The following is a 15,146-nucleotide window of genomic DNA, read 5'->3' on the forward strand; positions in this document are numbered from 1 at the left end:
TCTACGAAGTTCAAAAGATAAGTGTTATACTTCGTAATTCAATGTAATTTCTTGACACTTTGATCATAGTGATATGACCAAGTCTAATCACTAAAATATTATATATACACATTTGCATGTTATGTTTTCAATATAATACGACTTCAAAGATACGTTAAGAATGGAAACAAGTCAATTCAGTATTACTAACCTCAAGTGGAAGGATGATGTTTTCCTTGCAGTCGCTACTTCTTCACTTTTTTCAGATCTTCAGAGTGATACTTGTAAGTCACAACATTTCTAGACTTTCTAGTCTAACCTAAACGAAGTTGACTCTAGTAATTAATAAAACGACTCTAGATGAGTTCTGATACTAAAATATGACAACCAAACTTAACATACTAATGCTTGGTGGGTTAAACCGAGCTATGCTCAAACACGCTTCAACTTAAAGGTTCTAAACAACAAAAATAAGAGATTTTACGTGTGTGTTCTGTGTGGATATTGTTAGAGCACTGCTCGGTCGAACTCACAAATTTTGTTATCTCAAGCTTGTTGTCAATGTTAGATGAACAAACCTATATCTTGATTTCCAGTTTACTAAGTCATATGTCAGACTAGGTATAGAAGTTGGTAGTTGAGTACTAGACATCACTGAATAACCCTCGAAGACTGGAGATCGATGAAAACATTTGGGAAACTTCATCAAAAAAATATGTGAAGATTGAACCATTATATTTACTCACAAACTTTATCATTTTATCTATATAAAACTATATCGTATGATTTCTAGTAGATTTATTGCAAAGAAAAATTTGAGTCAAACTTGTCTTATTAAACATCTCTAAATATGATTCAAGCAAAGGACGTCCATTGGTCCTGGATAATCTTAGTTCAAAATAATTTATTTTTCAAGAACTAATGTTTGTGGATCATTCGAAAATTGCTCAAGCAATGATATTTATGTCCATGGCATTTGGGAAGATTTCATGATCAAATAGAGAAATTCAGAACTATTGTAATTAGGGCTCAAGGTAGGTTGGCGAACCATCTCGTGAATTATAGATATATGAGTTTCTGGAATACAGAAAGGTTGGAGAACTAGTTCGCAAACCATAAAGTTCAGAATGGGACAGTTCACCAACCCGGTTCATGAACTGTGGTGATCTGAAATTGATGAAAGGCCAACGGTTGGCGAACCCAGGACACGAACCGTTGACATTTAAGTTCACGAACCGTAGCACTCGAGATTCATGAATTTACTAACGGTTCATGAACCATTTCGTTAATGGTCCCATTAAATATCAGCAGAAGCTCAAAGACTTATTTTTAAATATGTTTAGCATGGCTATGACTCTCATAGACATCTCTAAAACATCATTGATCACTAAAACACTTTGTGTATGTGCATCATGATTAAAGTCTTAAGTGTTTAATTGAACACGATATTGCTTATAAATATGGTTATATATCCTATGTGGATTAAGACTTTTTTCTTCACATACATTCCATTGAAGAATCTATTAACTCTACAACACAGTCTCAACGTCTATCTATATATATAGACATGAATCGCACGAGCACACACATATGCCAATCACACCCACACACTCAACAGAAATAACAGACGTGTTAAATGCAGACAGACACGTTGTTCAGTGATAGCCTTGTTAGTTATTAGTTTTTAGTTATTCTTATATTATTAGGGGAAAAAAACAGTTTAGTACAAAAACGCGCAAAAAATACTAATTAGTCCATCCCGAGTTAATTAGGTACAGTTTAGTCCAAAAGTTAATTAAATATGGAAAATACACAAATAACCTTCATGATTTAGAATTTAGTCCACGTATTTACAGTTTACTTCAAAGTGACTCATGATGATGTCAACAATTTTAAATAATATAAACACTAATTAAAAACTAATTATCTTTCGAACCGCTCGTCCAAAATTCGCAAACTTTATATATTCGAAAATCTCTCCAAAGACCTACAAAAAGAGTTTTCGTCTGACTATACAATTCTCATTAAAAAAAATTTTATTTATTCTATCTAATGTCTACGAAAAAATATACAAGCACAAAATCTACATAAGCTTATGGAGTCACTTTTTCACACGCACCACTTTGCACACAGTACAAGAAGTATGCATGAAATCAATCATTCATACTCACACTTAGACCTACTTTTTCATAGGATTTACACAGGTGCACCAATATGTATACCCCTGCAAACACATGCCTAAAAACCGATCCTTCATAACCACACACAAACCTACTTTTTCATGGAAAATACACTGGTGCATAAATGTGTACACCCTTGCAAAATATGTATAAAAACGATCATTCATGATCACACACAAGCCTACTTTTTCATGGGAATTCCACTAGTGCACCTGTAAAACATGCAGAAAAACGATCATTCATAACCACACACAAACTTACTTTTTCATGGGAATTACACAGGTGCACCAATACGTACATTGCTACAAAACATGCATTAAAACGATCATTCATAACGCTACACAAACCTACTTTTTTCATGGGAATTACACATGTGCACCAATATGTACACACCTACAAACATGCATTAACCTAATTTTTCATCGAAAATACACCGGTGCACCTATGTGTACACCCATGCAAAACATGCATAAAATTGATCATTCACAACCACAAACAAACCTAATTTTTCAGCTAAGATATCCCAATGAACAAAATCATATTATCAGCTGAGACCAACATTAAGGTCGGCATCAAGAAGGGAACCAAGTATACAATTAGACTAATTACCTTTCACTGTGTTGCAAAATCTTGGGTTGCAAGCATAGTAGCATGAGGCGAGGAATCATTGTTATCATAATGAAATAAATCAGGAAAAAATGTGAAATAATTAGTTTAAAAAAATTCATACCAGAAATATGAATCATAGTTTCCCTTCCTGAAAATTTGTCACATGCTGCAAACCAAATTGGTATATGCAAGAGGTCAATACTAGTTTACAAATATGCGCACATTAAAAATCAACATGTGTGCAAATTATGTAACAGGTGTACAATTATGTGCACATTAACGATTAACATGTGTACAACAATGTACACATAAAAAGTCAACATGTGTACAATTATATACACATTAAGAATCAACATGTATATATACAACTATGTACACATTAACAATTTAGTATAAAAACAAATGAAAGTCAGATTTTAAGTGAGACCTTCACTCAACACGCATATTTGGACACATGAAGGTAGTATTATATAACTGCATATATCCATGAGATAGGAAAATAGTGTACAACTATGTAGACATTTACCAAAATTTAGAAAATCCAACATCCATACTCACAAAATAGGCAATATATTCATGAGAAGGACAGTGGTGAAAAACTGTGTATACATTTATAGAAGTCTATCAAATCCAACAACCATACCCATAAAACATGACATATATCCATGAGACTGGATATCGGTGTACAACTATGTAGACATCTACAAAAGTCCATAAAATCCAACATCCGTACCCAGAAAACAAACAATATATTCATAAGACCGGACACTGGTGTACAACTATGTCCACATCCAGAAAATCCATCATTCTTACCCACAAAACATGCCATATATTCATGAGACAAGACAAAGTGCACTGTTAATTTATAAACATAAAAATTGAATAGTATAATCAAACACCAATATCGTTACCCATCTTGAATAACATAACATGCAAATACAAATGGATTCGAACCATCAACCTCCGTAAACCTTGTGATAAGGTTGGGCGCTCTACCATTTTAAGCTTATGATCTCTAAATTTAAAACATAAAACCAAAAAAGGTTGATGTTGATGGTGCATCAGGGTACAAAACAGTTTTGTATCATTAATAGTCAGGATGTGTACAACTCTGTACAAATTAACAATTAACAGGTGTACAATTATGTACACATTACAGTAGGTGTATAATTATGTGTATATTAACATGCCATACACCCTATTTTATTCACCATTCAATCCCATTTCTGGAACAAACACGAAAAAAACAAAAAACAAAAAAACAAGACATCTTATATATATATTTAGGTGAACTTAAAGATAAATATGACAAATGAAAGACAAAATCCCCAAGTCCTCAAAAGTAACTAATATCTTATATTTATATTCTGGTGATTTCAACGATAAATATGACAGAGGAAAAAATTCCCCATTAACACAATATAAAAAGTAATTAACCATGGCATCGAGAAGCCTGACAGTAAATTATACTAAGTTATTACTCTTTGTTTTTTTTCTTGAAAATTAATACCCTATGTTCTGAGAGGAAAAACCATGGATATTAACAGTGTTACTACCAATACTTTAGTCTTTAGAGAAGTATTAAAGGAAGACTCACTCTATATTTCAGTTATACTTTTGTTTTCAAAAGTCAAACGCTTCCAGGAATACCGATATCCACTAGCCGATCTCTATTGTCGACACACTCCACCATCCAGACAAAGATTTGAATTATCCAAGAATGAAATACCTGCAAATAAAACAACAAACAAGCCATATCCTAATAGGACTCTTCAAGGGTGTATGTAAAAGTCTCCAGATGCAATTCAGTGTTCATCTTAGCAAGCTCAAATCAATCACCTTTACTCATCTGTACCTAACAATCTTTGGAATCCTAGAGTCTTTCACTAGTATCATCACATGTATGTACATTTACAGTACCCATTCTATTGCTTTTGAAATCAAACAAACAAGAAAAACAGACAATCAACTTCATAAATAGCAAACCAACACCAAGCACAATTCTAGTATTAAAGAAAGTCCAAACTTTTACAAGAACATAACCAGGTTAATTACATTCAAGGAAAGGAAAAGCAAGCAAACATTAACCCTAAACATCTGAAAATCCTTCAGTATCATTACAACCTTCTTTATACAATCAAAAACCAAGGCTGTAACTTTGCAATCCTAACTGCTAAGCAAAGTCATACTATCACTTCTACTGCAACTCTTCAAGCTGCCTTCCATTCCATGCATTTGTTGCCATCAGAACCCTAAAATCAAACCAAGCATCACAAAATAGAAACTCCTAGCACTCACAAAGAAAAAACCACAAAAGATCTTACCACCAAATGCCAGATGTTGAAACTCCTTTCTCCAAGCACTTCTTCAGTGATTTTAAATACCATCAATTTCCCCATAAATTTTCACGAAGATGTTCAAGATCTTCTCAGTACTCTAGTTTTAAGGAAATTGATAGTATTTCAGGGATAATCACTCATAATCATCCTCATTGTCGCTGGTATAGTTCAACTCATCAAAGATATAGTAAACACCCTTACCCTCGTCACTGTCTGAAGTTGTATAAGGCCCCTGGAGATCTTCATCCTTATCTTCATCACCCTTATCATTATCTTCATCATCACTGCAAGACACCATCGGACCAAAGAACACAAGATTTTCATCGATATCCATCCCTCGAATTTCCTCTCTGTCAGAATCGACATTTAGCGGTTCTGACATGGTCCGAGAAAATTTCGGGGTTCATGTGCCTTCTGTGCTAGATAGCGTTCATACATCATATCTTTAAACTCTTGCCTTTTATTCTTCTCCTCTCTAATTTTCTTGCTCTTTTCTTCCTCTTCTGAGAATCATCACTACTTTCCTCCATCTCTTCTTCATAACAATCCTTCTTTTCTTCATTCTCACTATTACTGTCAGTCATGTTGCGAGTCTTTCCCCATAATGGTTTCCATTATCCCCTTCGTTGAAGTCTCCTTCGATGTCGTCGTGCATCAACAACTTCTACCTTTCTCAACCATAATTGGAACTCTTCATCATTCTCAATTCTCAACCTCTCAAATTCTTCTCTGTCTTCTTGGTCTTCTCCAGTTTCAAATAAGCTATTAAAATCTCCATATCCGTACTGGTTAAAGCTTCAATTGCAACTTTTGCATGTCGCATGGAATCAGGTGGAAGGCCTGGATTTCCTCCTCCGGCAAAACTGGATGCAGCATCGGCCATTTTTCTTAATATCTTTTTCTATATCTTATTTTCTTTGTTTCTTTTGGTATAATCCTTGGATTATCACCCAACCTCTCTTAAATAATGGTGGTATATTAGCCATAAATGTCCCTTTATGGAATTCAATCAAGCATCTTGTCGCTTGGATATTCATGCCACTTCAATGCCATGCGCAACCCTTCAGATTTCATCATTATCCTACTAAGCCCTATTTTCAAAGTCTAATTTTAGACGTTTCATTTACTTTCAATTCTGTTGGAATTACCTTTAAGAGAAGAGTAATTAAGCTACCTAATTTTGAAGAGTTTATTTGGGTTTTAATTAAAAATTTTGGTTTTATGCAGATTCAGACCAAGAAGCACCTGTTGGGAGGCATTATTATTAATTGGGGTATCATCAACAGCTGGATTATTTCTTGCATCCCTCAGGAAACCATGTCTTTTCACCACAAGAAAAATTCATTTTCTACCAACAGTAGTAAACTCAAAATTCAACCCAACAATTTCCACCTTTACCATCACCTGAATTATTTACCCTACACAACTTTGTTTATGGCATTTGGAAGGTTGTGCAAAACTACCAAGTATTATTATCTATGCAAAGACAAACCTCTTAAATACTCACCAACTTTCATATCAATCATGCTTACGTATGTCCCAGACGTACAAAGAATAAAGTTAAGTCACTTGGTTGAGTATACTTGTAGATGGGGAAAAACGATTTGCTGGTTTTTACGGAATTGAAGAGACGTCCGTGTGGAGACTCCTTGAACCGATTTAAATGTTGAACCTCACACAGATGCACTGCAAAAAGGGAGTGTTTTAAGTTCGAGAGATCAATCTGTAGGACTCCGGCCTAAACCAAGAACAATGGTCGTTCCAGAGTCAATTCGGTCACAAGGGAGGATGGGTTGATCTGTAGGAGGGAAGCTGAGAAATGTGTGATATCAATGGTGATATGAGATTGTAGGTGTGTTGTGAATTCAGCGTAAGAACGCTCTGAATGATTGAATTTTACTCAATTGAGAGTAATTTCTCAGACGATGAGTTCGTGTAGACGAAAGATTGTCCGTATGAACTTGCCGAGAAATTCCTTGTGCTTTCAATCATGATTCAGAGGTCTTTTATATTGCTAAGTTGAAAACACCATGATCCCATGAAGTGTGACAGTTGCTGGAATCAGAGAATGGGGAAGTGGGAAATCATGTCAAAACCAGTTGCTCATCGTGCGGAGACTTGGTTAACTTTCCACCCACTACTTTGCTGACTCTTCCAACTGATTGCACGACTTGCTCACATTCTCGTCGTGTGTATGAACACACGTGTTGTAGACCGCCAGACCAAAACCCTAGTTATTATCCCCCCATGTGACACGATTGATGTCTCGTGACTGTGGAGTCAGTTGCTGACTTTATGGGACGATGAGTCCATATATTGCTGAGTTGAACATGATTTGCAAATGTTATGAAACTCATGAATTAAATGTCTGCTGAGACGAGGTATTATTATGTTGATAACCTAAGATGAACAAACCGTGTTGCTGAATCATTGAATATTGATAGTTGAACCAATATTCTTTAATCTAAGCAAATATTGCTGGTTTGAGCAGATATTGCCAGTCTGAGCAAATATTTCCGGTTTGAGCAAAAATTGCTCGTTTGATGAATTGTTGGTAACAGGACCAAAAAAAATATTAATTTAAGATACTGACTGCTGGGTCGAGTATAATAAACAAAGTGTTGATCATAGGATCAACATAAAATTATCAGCATTTGACTCTGCTCAGAATTATGTTTTCGCAGAGCTCTGGATTCAAAACCCTAATTTTAATGAATTAACTATTTATTGAAAATCAGCGAAGCAGGGATTGCGGGGACCGGCTACAGGGGATGATGAGTCGACCATGTAACGTCCAGATGCTCTAATGAGCAAAATACCAAAGTCTCTTGAAGACCAGTTGGTGAAAGAATGATTAAATGTTGGTTTAATCATTTATTAAAATAATGTTCGTGTGAGCGTCAGATAATAAAACCAAGTCATGAAAAGATTAGGGACTGACCAAGAGGTTATGAGACCGGATCTTGGTAGCCGTGGGACCAATTGATGGTCGTTTGAGCAAATCCTCAATTGTTTGAAAAGAGTTTGAACCTAATATGAGCAATCGAGCAAATTAGGTTAAAATCATTAAAATGTGTGGGACCGGCTGTTTGCAAGCCTTAGGGACACCCTTGGTCGGTCAAGGGGATGTGCCCGTGTCACCATGGTGTCTGTGTCTCAGTCCTGAGAGTTTCGATATTTTCCGATGCGTGTTTGAGCAACATTTTGAGAAAATATGCAGAATCCAGGGTTTTGCTGAAACTAGCAAAAATACATGAGATGATGAATAATAATAAATAAAACAGGGAATTGAAGGCGTGAGACCGTCCACGGCTAGGGAATGGCCGGATGACAAGCACGGTCCCACACATTTTTCCCAGTTTTATGTAATTTTATGTATTTTCTCTGAATTGAGGGAAATTCCATGAAACTAGAGAGTTTTATGAAATTAGGGAACTTCCATGAGATGAGAGAAATAAAATAATAATAAAATAGGAAAGGATGGAGTGTAGGACCAGCAATGGCCAAGGGCATGGTCGGCCGGCCAACAGGGACGGTGGCACTCTTCCCAATTTTATGTAATTTTCATGATTTTAGGGAATTTTCATAAAATCAAAGAGACTTGTTGAAACCAATATATTTTGTTGAAATCAGGGAGTTTTCATGGAATGAGGAAAACAAAACAAGTAATAATAATAAAATAAGGGGTGTGTGGGACCGGCTAGGGCATGACCGGCCGGCTAGATCCCGGTCCCACGGTTTCCCTAATTTTACAATAATTTTCATGAGTTTAGGGAAAATTCATGAAATCAGGGAATTTTCATGGGATGAGGGAAATAATAAAATAATAAGGAACCGTGAGGTGCGGGACTGGCCACGACCAGGGCATGGCCGGCCGGCTAGTGGGCTTGGTCCCGCGGCACCTTTCCTAATTTTATTATTTCTTTGACATAAGGAAATATCATGAGATTAGGGAATTTCCTTGAAACGAAGGAGATTTGTTCAAATGAAAGTATTTTCATGAGATCAGAGAAAAATAATAAAATATAAAATTGGGCGCGGGACTGGTCATGGAATGACTGGCCGGCTGGTGAGCCCAGTCCCCTGGCGCCTTTCAAAATATTTTATTATTTTTTTTCTTCCTATTTTGCATAGGTTCATCATTCCTTCGTGTTCTGAAATGCTCGTTTGCGCATTCAGATGCTGGTCTGTGTATTATTGCTAAACACACTTGCACCATTTTAGTCAGGGCTTATTCGATGCTCAAATGCCTGTACGTTGAATATCTATTACTAACCCATGGAATTCTGTTGGGAAAACCATAAATTGAAGTAATGAAACATTCGAAGAATCGTAGAATATAGTTGAATATTCAGCTACGATTAGAGATAATTAATTGAGGGCTCTATACTAGCAGGGCTTCCTATCTAGGAGCATTAATTATCTAAGAGTTGAGCAATATGAACTTGCTGGAGTGTCATATTTCTCCTGTATAGTCAGGGAAAACCTGGTTGCATCCTGAAGATGTTGTTGCTCTATACTAGCAGGCATGATGTCTAGGAGCCATCCAATCTTTCGATTCTATACAGAAATAATTACTGAAATTGCTCAGTATTCATGAGATATGTCGTGGCCTCAGCTGGGAGACTACACATCTACATATACTCTGAGAGACGACCTTCTCATTCATAGGTTTTATGGCATGAGCTTTCACGCTTTATTGAGAGACATGAGTCTCAATACTCATCCGATTGCCGGATCCGGAGTATGTATGATTATGGTTTTACGATTTTTCCCTTGTCAAAAATCCACCATCTACATTAAGTCCCCTGCTTAGTGAGGGATAGTCATGTTCCTCAGACAGCACTGAATGCTGATTTTCCAGGTACTGACAAAAATAAGTAATTGAACTCAAAAGATAAGATATTACAGGATTTCGACCGAATGAGCAAACCATGGTTTGAGCGAAAACCCTAGTGGCATAATAGAGCATCATCCAGTGAACATAAATTGGTGTAGAACCGCTGATTCGATGGTGGAACCTTGGTCGATTTAGGATTCACGAGCCGGGCCCGAAAAGGAAATCCTTATGGAATTAGGTTTTGGAAATAAAATTTGATATAAAAGGGAATTAATCCCTTTTTTTTATTTCTCCTCTACACGACCGACCACCATCTTCATCCTCTCACCTCCTTCACATCAACAGAAGGAGGAGCGAAGAAAATTCGTCAGAGTCCGACCGGAGCTAGCACCGTCCGGTCGGCGCCGACCAGGTACGCAACCATTTTTTTTTTGGCTTTTACTTGCTGATTTCATGAATTGATCATGTTTTGATTATGTTGAAATTCTATACATGTGTATATATTAGCGTGGGTTTTGTAGAAAAACCTTATTTTATTAAACGTATGTTCGTTCGATCATTAGTTCAAGAGACTAGCATAATCCCTAATTTGAGAGAGATTTTTCTTTTGAAATAGACATGTGCCCAGTGATAAAATTTTGTTTATGATCTTTCATGGAAACCAAAACTTTATCTTAAAAGATGTGAACTTTTCACAAAACCGAAAGAAACCTTCGTTTTAAAGAAAAATGATCGTACGATGGAAAAAAAAAATTTCTTTATATGTGTGAAACCTGGAGCTCCACAAGGATATTTTCTTTTAGATAAACTCAAGTGAGCCTGAGCTCCACAAGGACTTTTTTTTTACGTGAGTTAATCACGGTTTTTTCATTGTTTCGTAAAATCAAAACATGGGTGTTGAGTAACCCTCGAAATTTGACAATTTATTTATGATGAAATATTGTCTTGGTGTAAATTTCATAGCCCAGTTGTGGATGTTTATACTATGAAAATTGTGTCTATGATTTTATGACAAATCAGTTTCGAAATTAATAAAGCTTCGTTCGTTATTGCAGGTTTCAGGGAACGCACTAATTTTGGAGTGTTAACTCTTACGGAACAATCACTATCGTTAGTGGAATTGTAAAGATGTAAGAGTTAAGAATTACCATTTTTGTATATGGATTTACTAGCATGTCGATAATTTTATGCTCCTGGTTCCAGAAAATGTCAACTTCCTGCAACAACAATTATGATTATAGTTATTCCTCCAGCTCTTCTGACGAGGATTCCAGAGCTTCCGCAGCCAAATCAAAAGCTAAGACAACTCATGATGAGGGGGCAAAGCCTAGCGTACCCCTTAATGATCGGAGGGTCACTTATGCTGAGCTTATAAAGAGAAAAGCCGAGGATGATGAGGCAGAGGATCGTCATCGTAGAAAGGATCGAATCCGGCGCAAAATACTAGCGGCTGAGGAGAGACGTCGATTCGTTTATGGGATACCTTCTGACTATGATGCTGACTCTTTCGAAGAGGAAAATACGTGGGTGTTACCAGAGCGCAAGGTCAATCCTGACCGTCATATCAGAGAGTTCCAAAAGACTATGAAACAAATTGAAGCTGAAGAAGACTCGGACTCGGACGATCCTTATACCTATCCATACTTCATTAATGGTCCTGACGGCGATTCTGACGAAGAGGAGGATTCCGAGAAGGATAGTGATGACGAATCTGATAACTCGGATGAATCCGACGAGTAGCTTTACTCCTGAAATTTTTTAAACATTTGAGTGTGTGTTTTTTTTTTTTAGCCTTCGTAGTAGACATCTTCTTTGAACATCTTCACTTAAGCATCAATACTTTTCCTTTTGAACGAGAGATCCTTTTACTAATGTTGGTTCTTCTTGATTGAATCAAATAAAATGAGCCAACCTTCATTCGCCGAACCCATTGTGATCTCCCTTTGTTTGCTTTACGATTTCCATCTGTGAAAATATCCAAACACGTCACAGAAGACATGTGGCTCACATGGCCGTGTGACTTCCTGACCATGCCTAGCTTTGGTCAGTCCCCAGTGCATTATTTTACTCCGCATCTCCAGTATTGACCTTGTTCGAGACTTAGGGTTTCAATAAAACTCGCAACTGAATTGACTATTTGCAGAAGATAAGTGCCTGCCATATCTTGTATATATCTCCAAGATTTAGGGTTTAACACTTGCGCATATATTTCTTCCGTTCCTGAGTTAGTTTCATCACAGAAGAAATTTCAATTGTCATACCTTTCATCACCATGTCTAGTGATAACACTTCTTCTCAAAGCGAACTTCAGTCGAAGCATGAAATAGAAGCGTCTATCTCGGTAAGTTGTATATATTCTTCGTCTCTGTTTGATCAAAGTTATTGATCGTAAGAAAATGATTTACTGCAGGATAATCAGAAGAATCATTCTTCTCACAATTCGAGGCCCAAGCGGACTGTTAGAGCCCCTGCCCGGTATAGGTCGGCTCATGCTGAGGCTGGATCATCTGTAAGCAATCTTATAACTTTTGAATCTTTACCACGTTCAATTTTGATAAAATTAAATACTCCTTCATTTCGTCGCAGGCGGATGTTCGTGTCGTTGTTGACGCTAGAAGGAGAAGGAATGGAAAGTCCATGACCGTGGTTGAAGTTGAAGATAGCAGCAATCGGGTCTGTGAAGACTCTGCAGAATCCGTGGAGGCTGGAAATAGGATTAACGCTCGTGAATATCCAACAGCTGGACTCTTGTTTAAAGCTCCTTTGATCAATACTTCACCGGACAATGAGGTGGTCGGTGGATTCGTCATTCCCAAGTGTCACACGCCTCTTTACACCAAAATCTGGAAAAGATATGGGCATATTGCTACGACCTAAGTGTGGAAAGGTTTTATACCAACCCTCCTGACTACAGTTGCAGGGCTGTTACCGATCATTGAGGAGATGGACCAGATGCGCCTGCGAGATGTCAAGAATCAAGAACTGCACAGGTGGGATGAGATGATTTCGAACTGTGAGACATTATGGTTCAATGTAGGCTGGCTTCGTCATCGGCTCGAGATGATCAATATTCATAAGGCGGCGGAGGCTGCTGATGCAATTTCCGTGACCACTGCTTTAATGGAGAACGAGAGGGTGCTTGCTTTGGAGTCGGCAAGGGTCGAGAAGGCGGTCCAGGACTTGAAGATGAAAACCAAAAATTTCCAGAAGAAACTTGACAGGGTTTCTTATAGAGATTATCCATTGTTAGACGGTTTGCTCTGAGTGAGCATTCGGGAGAGTTGAAGTGTAGATTTTTTGATAAAGGTAGGATAATATGACAGCGTAGAGAAATTTTGTTCAATTGATGGATGTTTGATGAACAAATGAGCATCTTGCATGCTTTTTTTTGAAGGAAATCAATTACATTCGAGATGTGTTTGAATAATGGTAAAAGATTAATTATTTGTTATTGATCAAGCATAATAGGCCTTGAGCCATTTGTCGTTGATGATATTTCCTTCCTTTCCTCCATTGACTGCTAAGATTTCGTAGTATCCACTAGACACTACTTTGGTGATAACATACGGCCGTTCCCATTTCTGAGAGAACTTAGGAGCGGACATATCTTGTTGAATGTATTTTGCCGTCTTTAATACCAAATCTCCTACTTGGAAAGTTCGGGGTCTTACCATTTTGTTGTAAGCTCTAATTATTCTCTGTTTGTAAGCCTCCACATACTTTTCTACTTTAGCTCTCTTTGATTCGAGCATGTCCAGTTCAGCAACTCTTGACTTTGACACTTCAGCTTCATCCCATCGTATTCCACTGGCTTCTGCAATCCTTGTTGAAGGAATTTTTATCTCAGCTGGGAGTATAACATCAGCCCCATAGACGAGCGAGTACGGTGATGTTCCAATCGAGCTCTTTGGTGCAGTCATGTAAGCCCACAAATCCATGGGTAATTGCTCATGCCACGATCGTAGATTGTCATGAATTGTTCGACTGATAATCCGGATCAAAGTCTTGTTGGTACTCTCTGCTTAACCATTTCCTTGGGGATAGTATGGTGTGGAGAAAATCTATTTGATCCCGTACTCCTTGAGCAATTTCTCGACATCCTTATTGGCGAAAGGAGTCCCATTATCTGTGATGATATGTTTAGGAATGTCGAATCTACATATAATGTGTTCCTTGATGAAGGCTGCAATAGTTACTCCCGTAGTACCTCTGAGCGGGATTGCCTCGACCCACTTAGTGAAATACTCAGTAGCTGTGATGATGTATTCATGTTGTTTTGAAGATGCTGGATTGATCTTTCCGATGATATCAAGTCCCCATCTATAGAAATGCCATGGACTATTCACAGACTGTAACGGGAGACAATGGGTATGAATAAGGTTACCGTGGGCCTGACATCGATGACACTTCTGTACGTATGCGGCTGCATCATCTTCCATAGTCGGCCAGTAATACTTCTCGTGAATTTGAAGAAACAATTTCTTTTTCCCCTGGTGTTTTCCTTCATGGGTTTCTTTCAGGACTGTCAGAATTTCATCTCCAGCCAGGCATCTCAACAAGTCTCCTTCAAAGCTTTTGCGGTACAGGATACCATCAAGATATACAAATCTTTTAGCTTTCTGAATGAGTTTGATTGGATCTTTATTTCCTGGTGGTGATTTGTTGTCTCGAAGGTATTCAATGTAAGGATGCCTCCAGTCCTTGGTGTGATGAAGCGTCAGGGACTCTAAATGATGAGGAGGTGTCTGACAATTAGGACAAGATCCCTGCAAAGTTCTTGACTATGCCTCTATGGAGGGCCAATAATAGCCGAGCCTTTGAAGTCTTCTATAAAGTGTTATCACCAGTGTCTGTCCACATATTTCTTGATGCACACTTTCGAGATTTTTCTTCGCTTATTTGTCGCCAAGGCACCGTGATATAGAGGCATCAGGGTTACGATGGTACAAGGCCCCGTGGAGCAGAAAGAAATTATTTAGCTCCTTAAGGCTGACTGCTCATTCTGTAATGGAACTGCTCAGTTCATGAATAATAGGTGTTCTCCAGTCATTTGCTTGAGCATCTTCGGTTTGGCTAAGCCATATGGATGATACAACTCGTCTTTGTACTATGATAGCTTTCTCTGACCCTTCGAATTGCAACTTGGAGGCGAGGGTTGCTAAGCAATCAGCATGTCTATTGTTGGTCCGGCCAATATGG

At 37.7% G+C, this 15,146-nt stretch overlaps 1 protein-coding gene across 1 annotated transcript; it reads left to right on the forward strand.

Annotated features, from left to right (window-relative positions):
* The first annotated feature begins 11,153 nt into the window (after nt 1-11,153).
* On the forward strand, nt 11,154-11,687 carry LOC113306118 (glutamic acid-rich protein-like). The gene has a single exon (XM_026555095.1). The coding sequence runs from the start codon at nt 11,154-11,156 to the stop codon at nt 11,685-11,687; it is 534 nt and encodes a 177-aa protein (XP_026410880.1).
* Nucleotides 11,688-15,146: the final 3,459 nt, after the last annotated feature.

Source organism: Papaver somniferum, chromosome 8 (genome assembly GCF_003573695.1).
Source record: "Papaver somniferum cultivar HN1 chromosome 8, ASM357369v1, whole genome shotgun sequence".
Classification (NCBI taxonomy): Eukaryota; Viridiplantae; Streptophyta; class Magnoliopsida; order Ranunculales; family Papaveraceae; genus Papaver; species Papaver somniferum.

Excerpts from the sequence above, each read along its gene's own strand:
- LOC113306118 (XM_026555095.1), top strand. The coding sequence starts at position 11,154 with ATGTCAACTTCCTGCAACAACAATTATGATTATAGTTATTCCTCCAGC.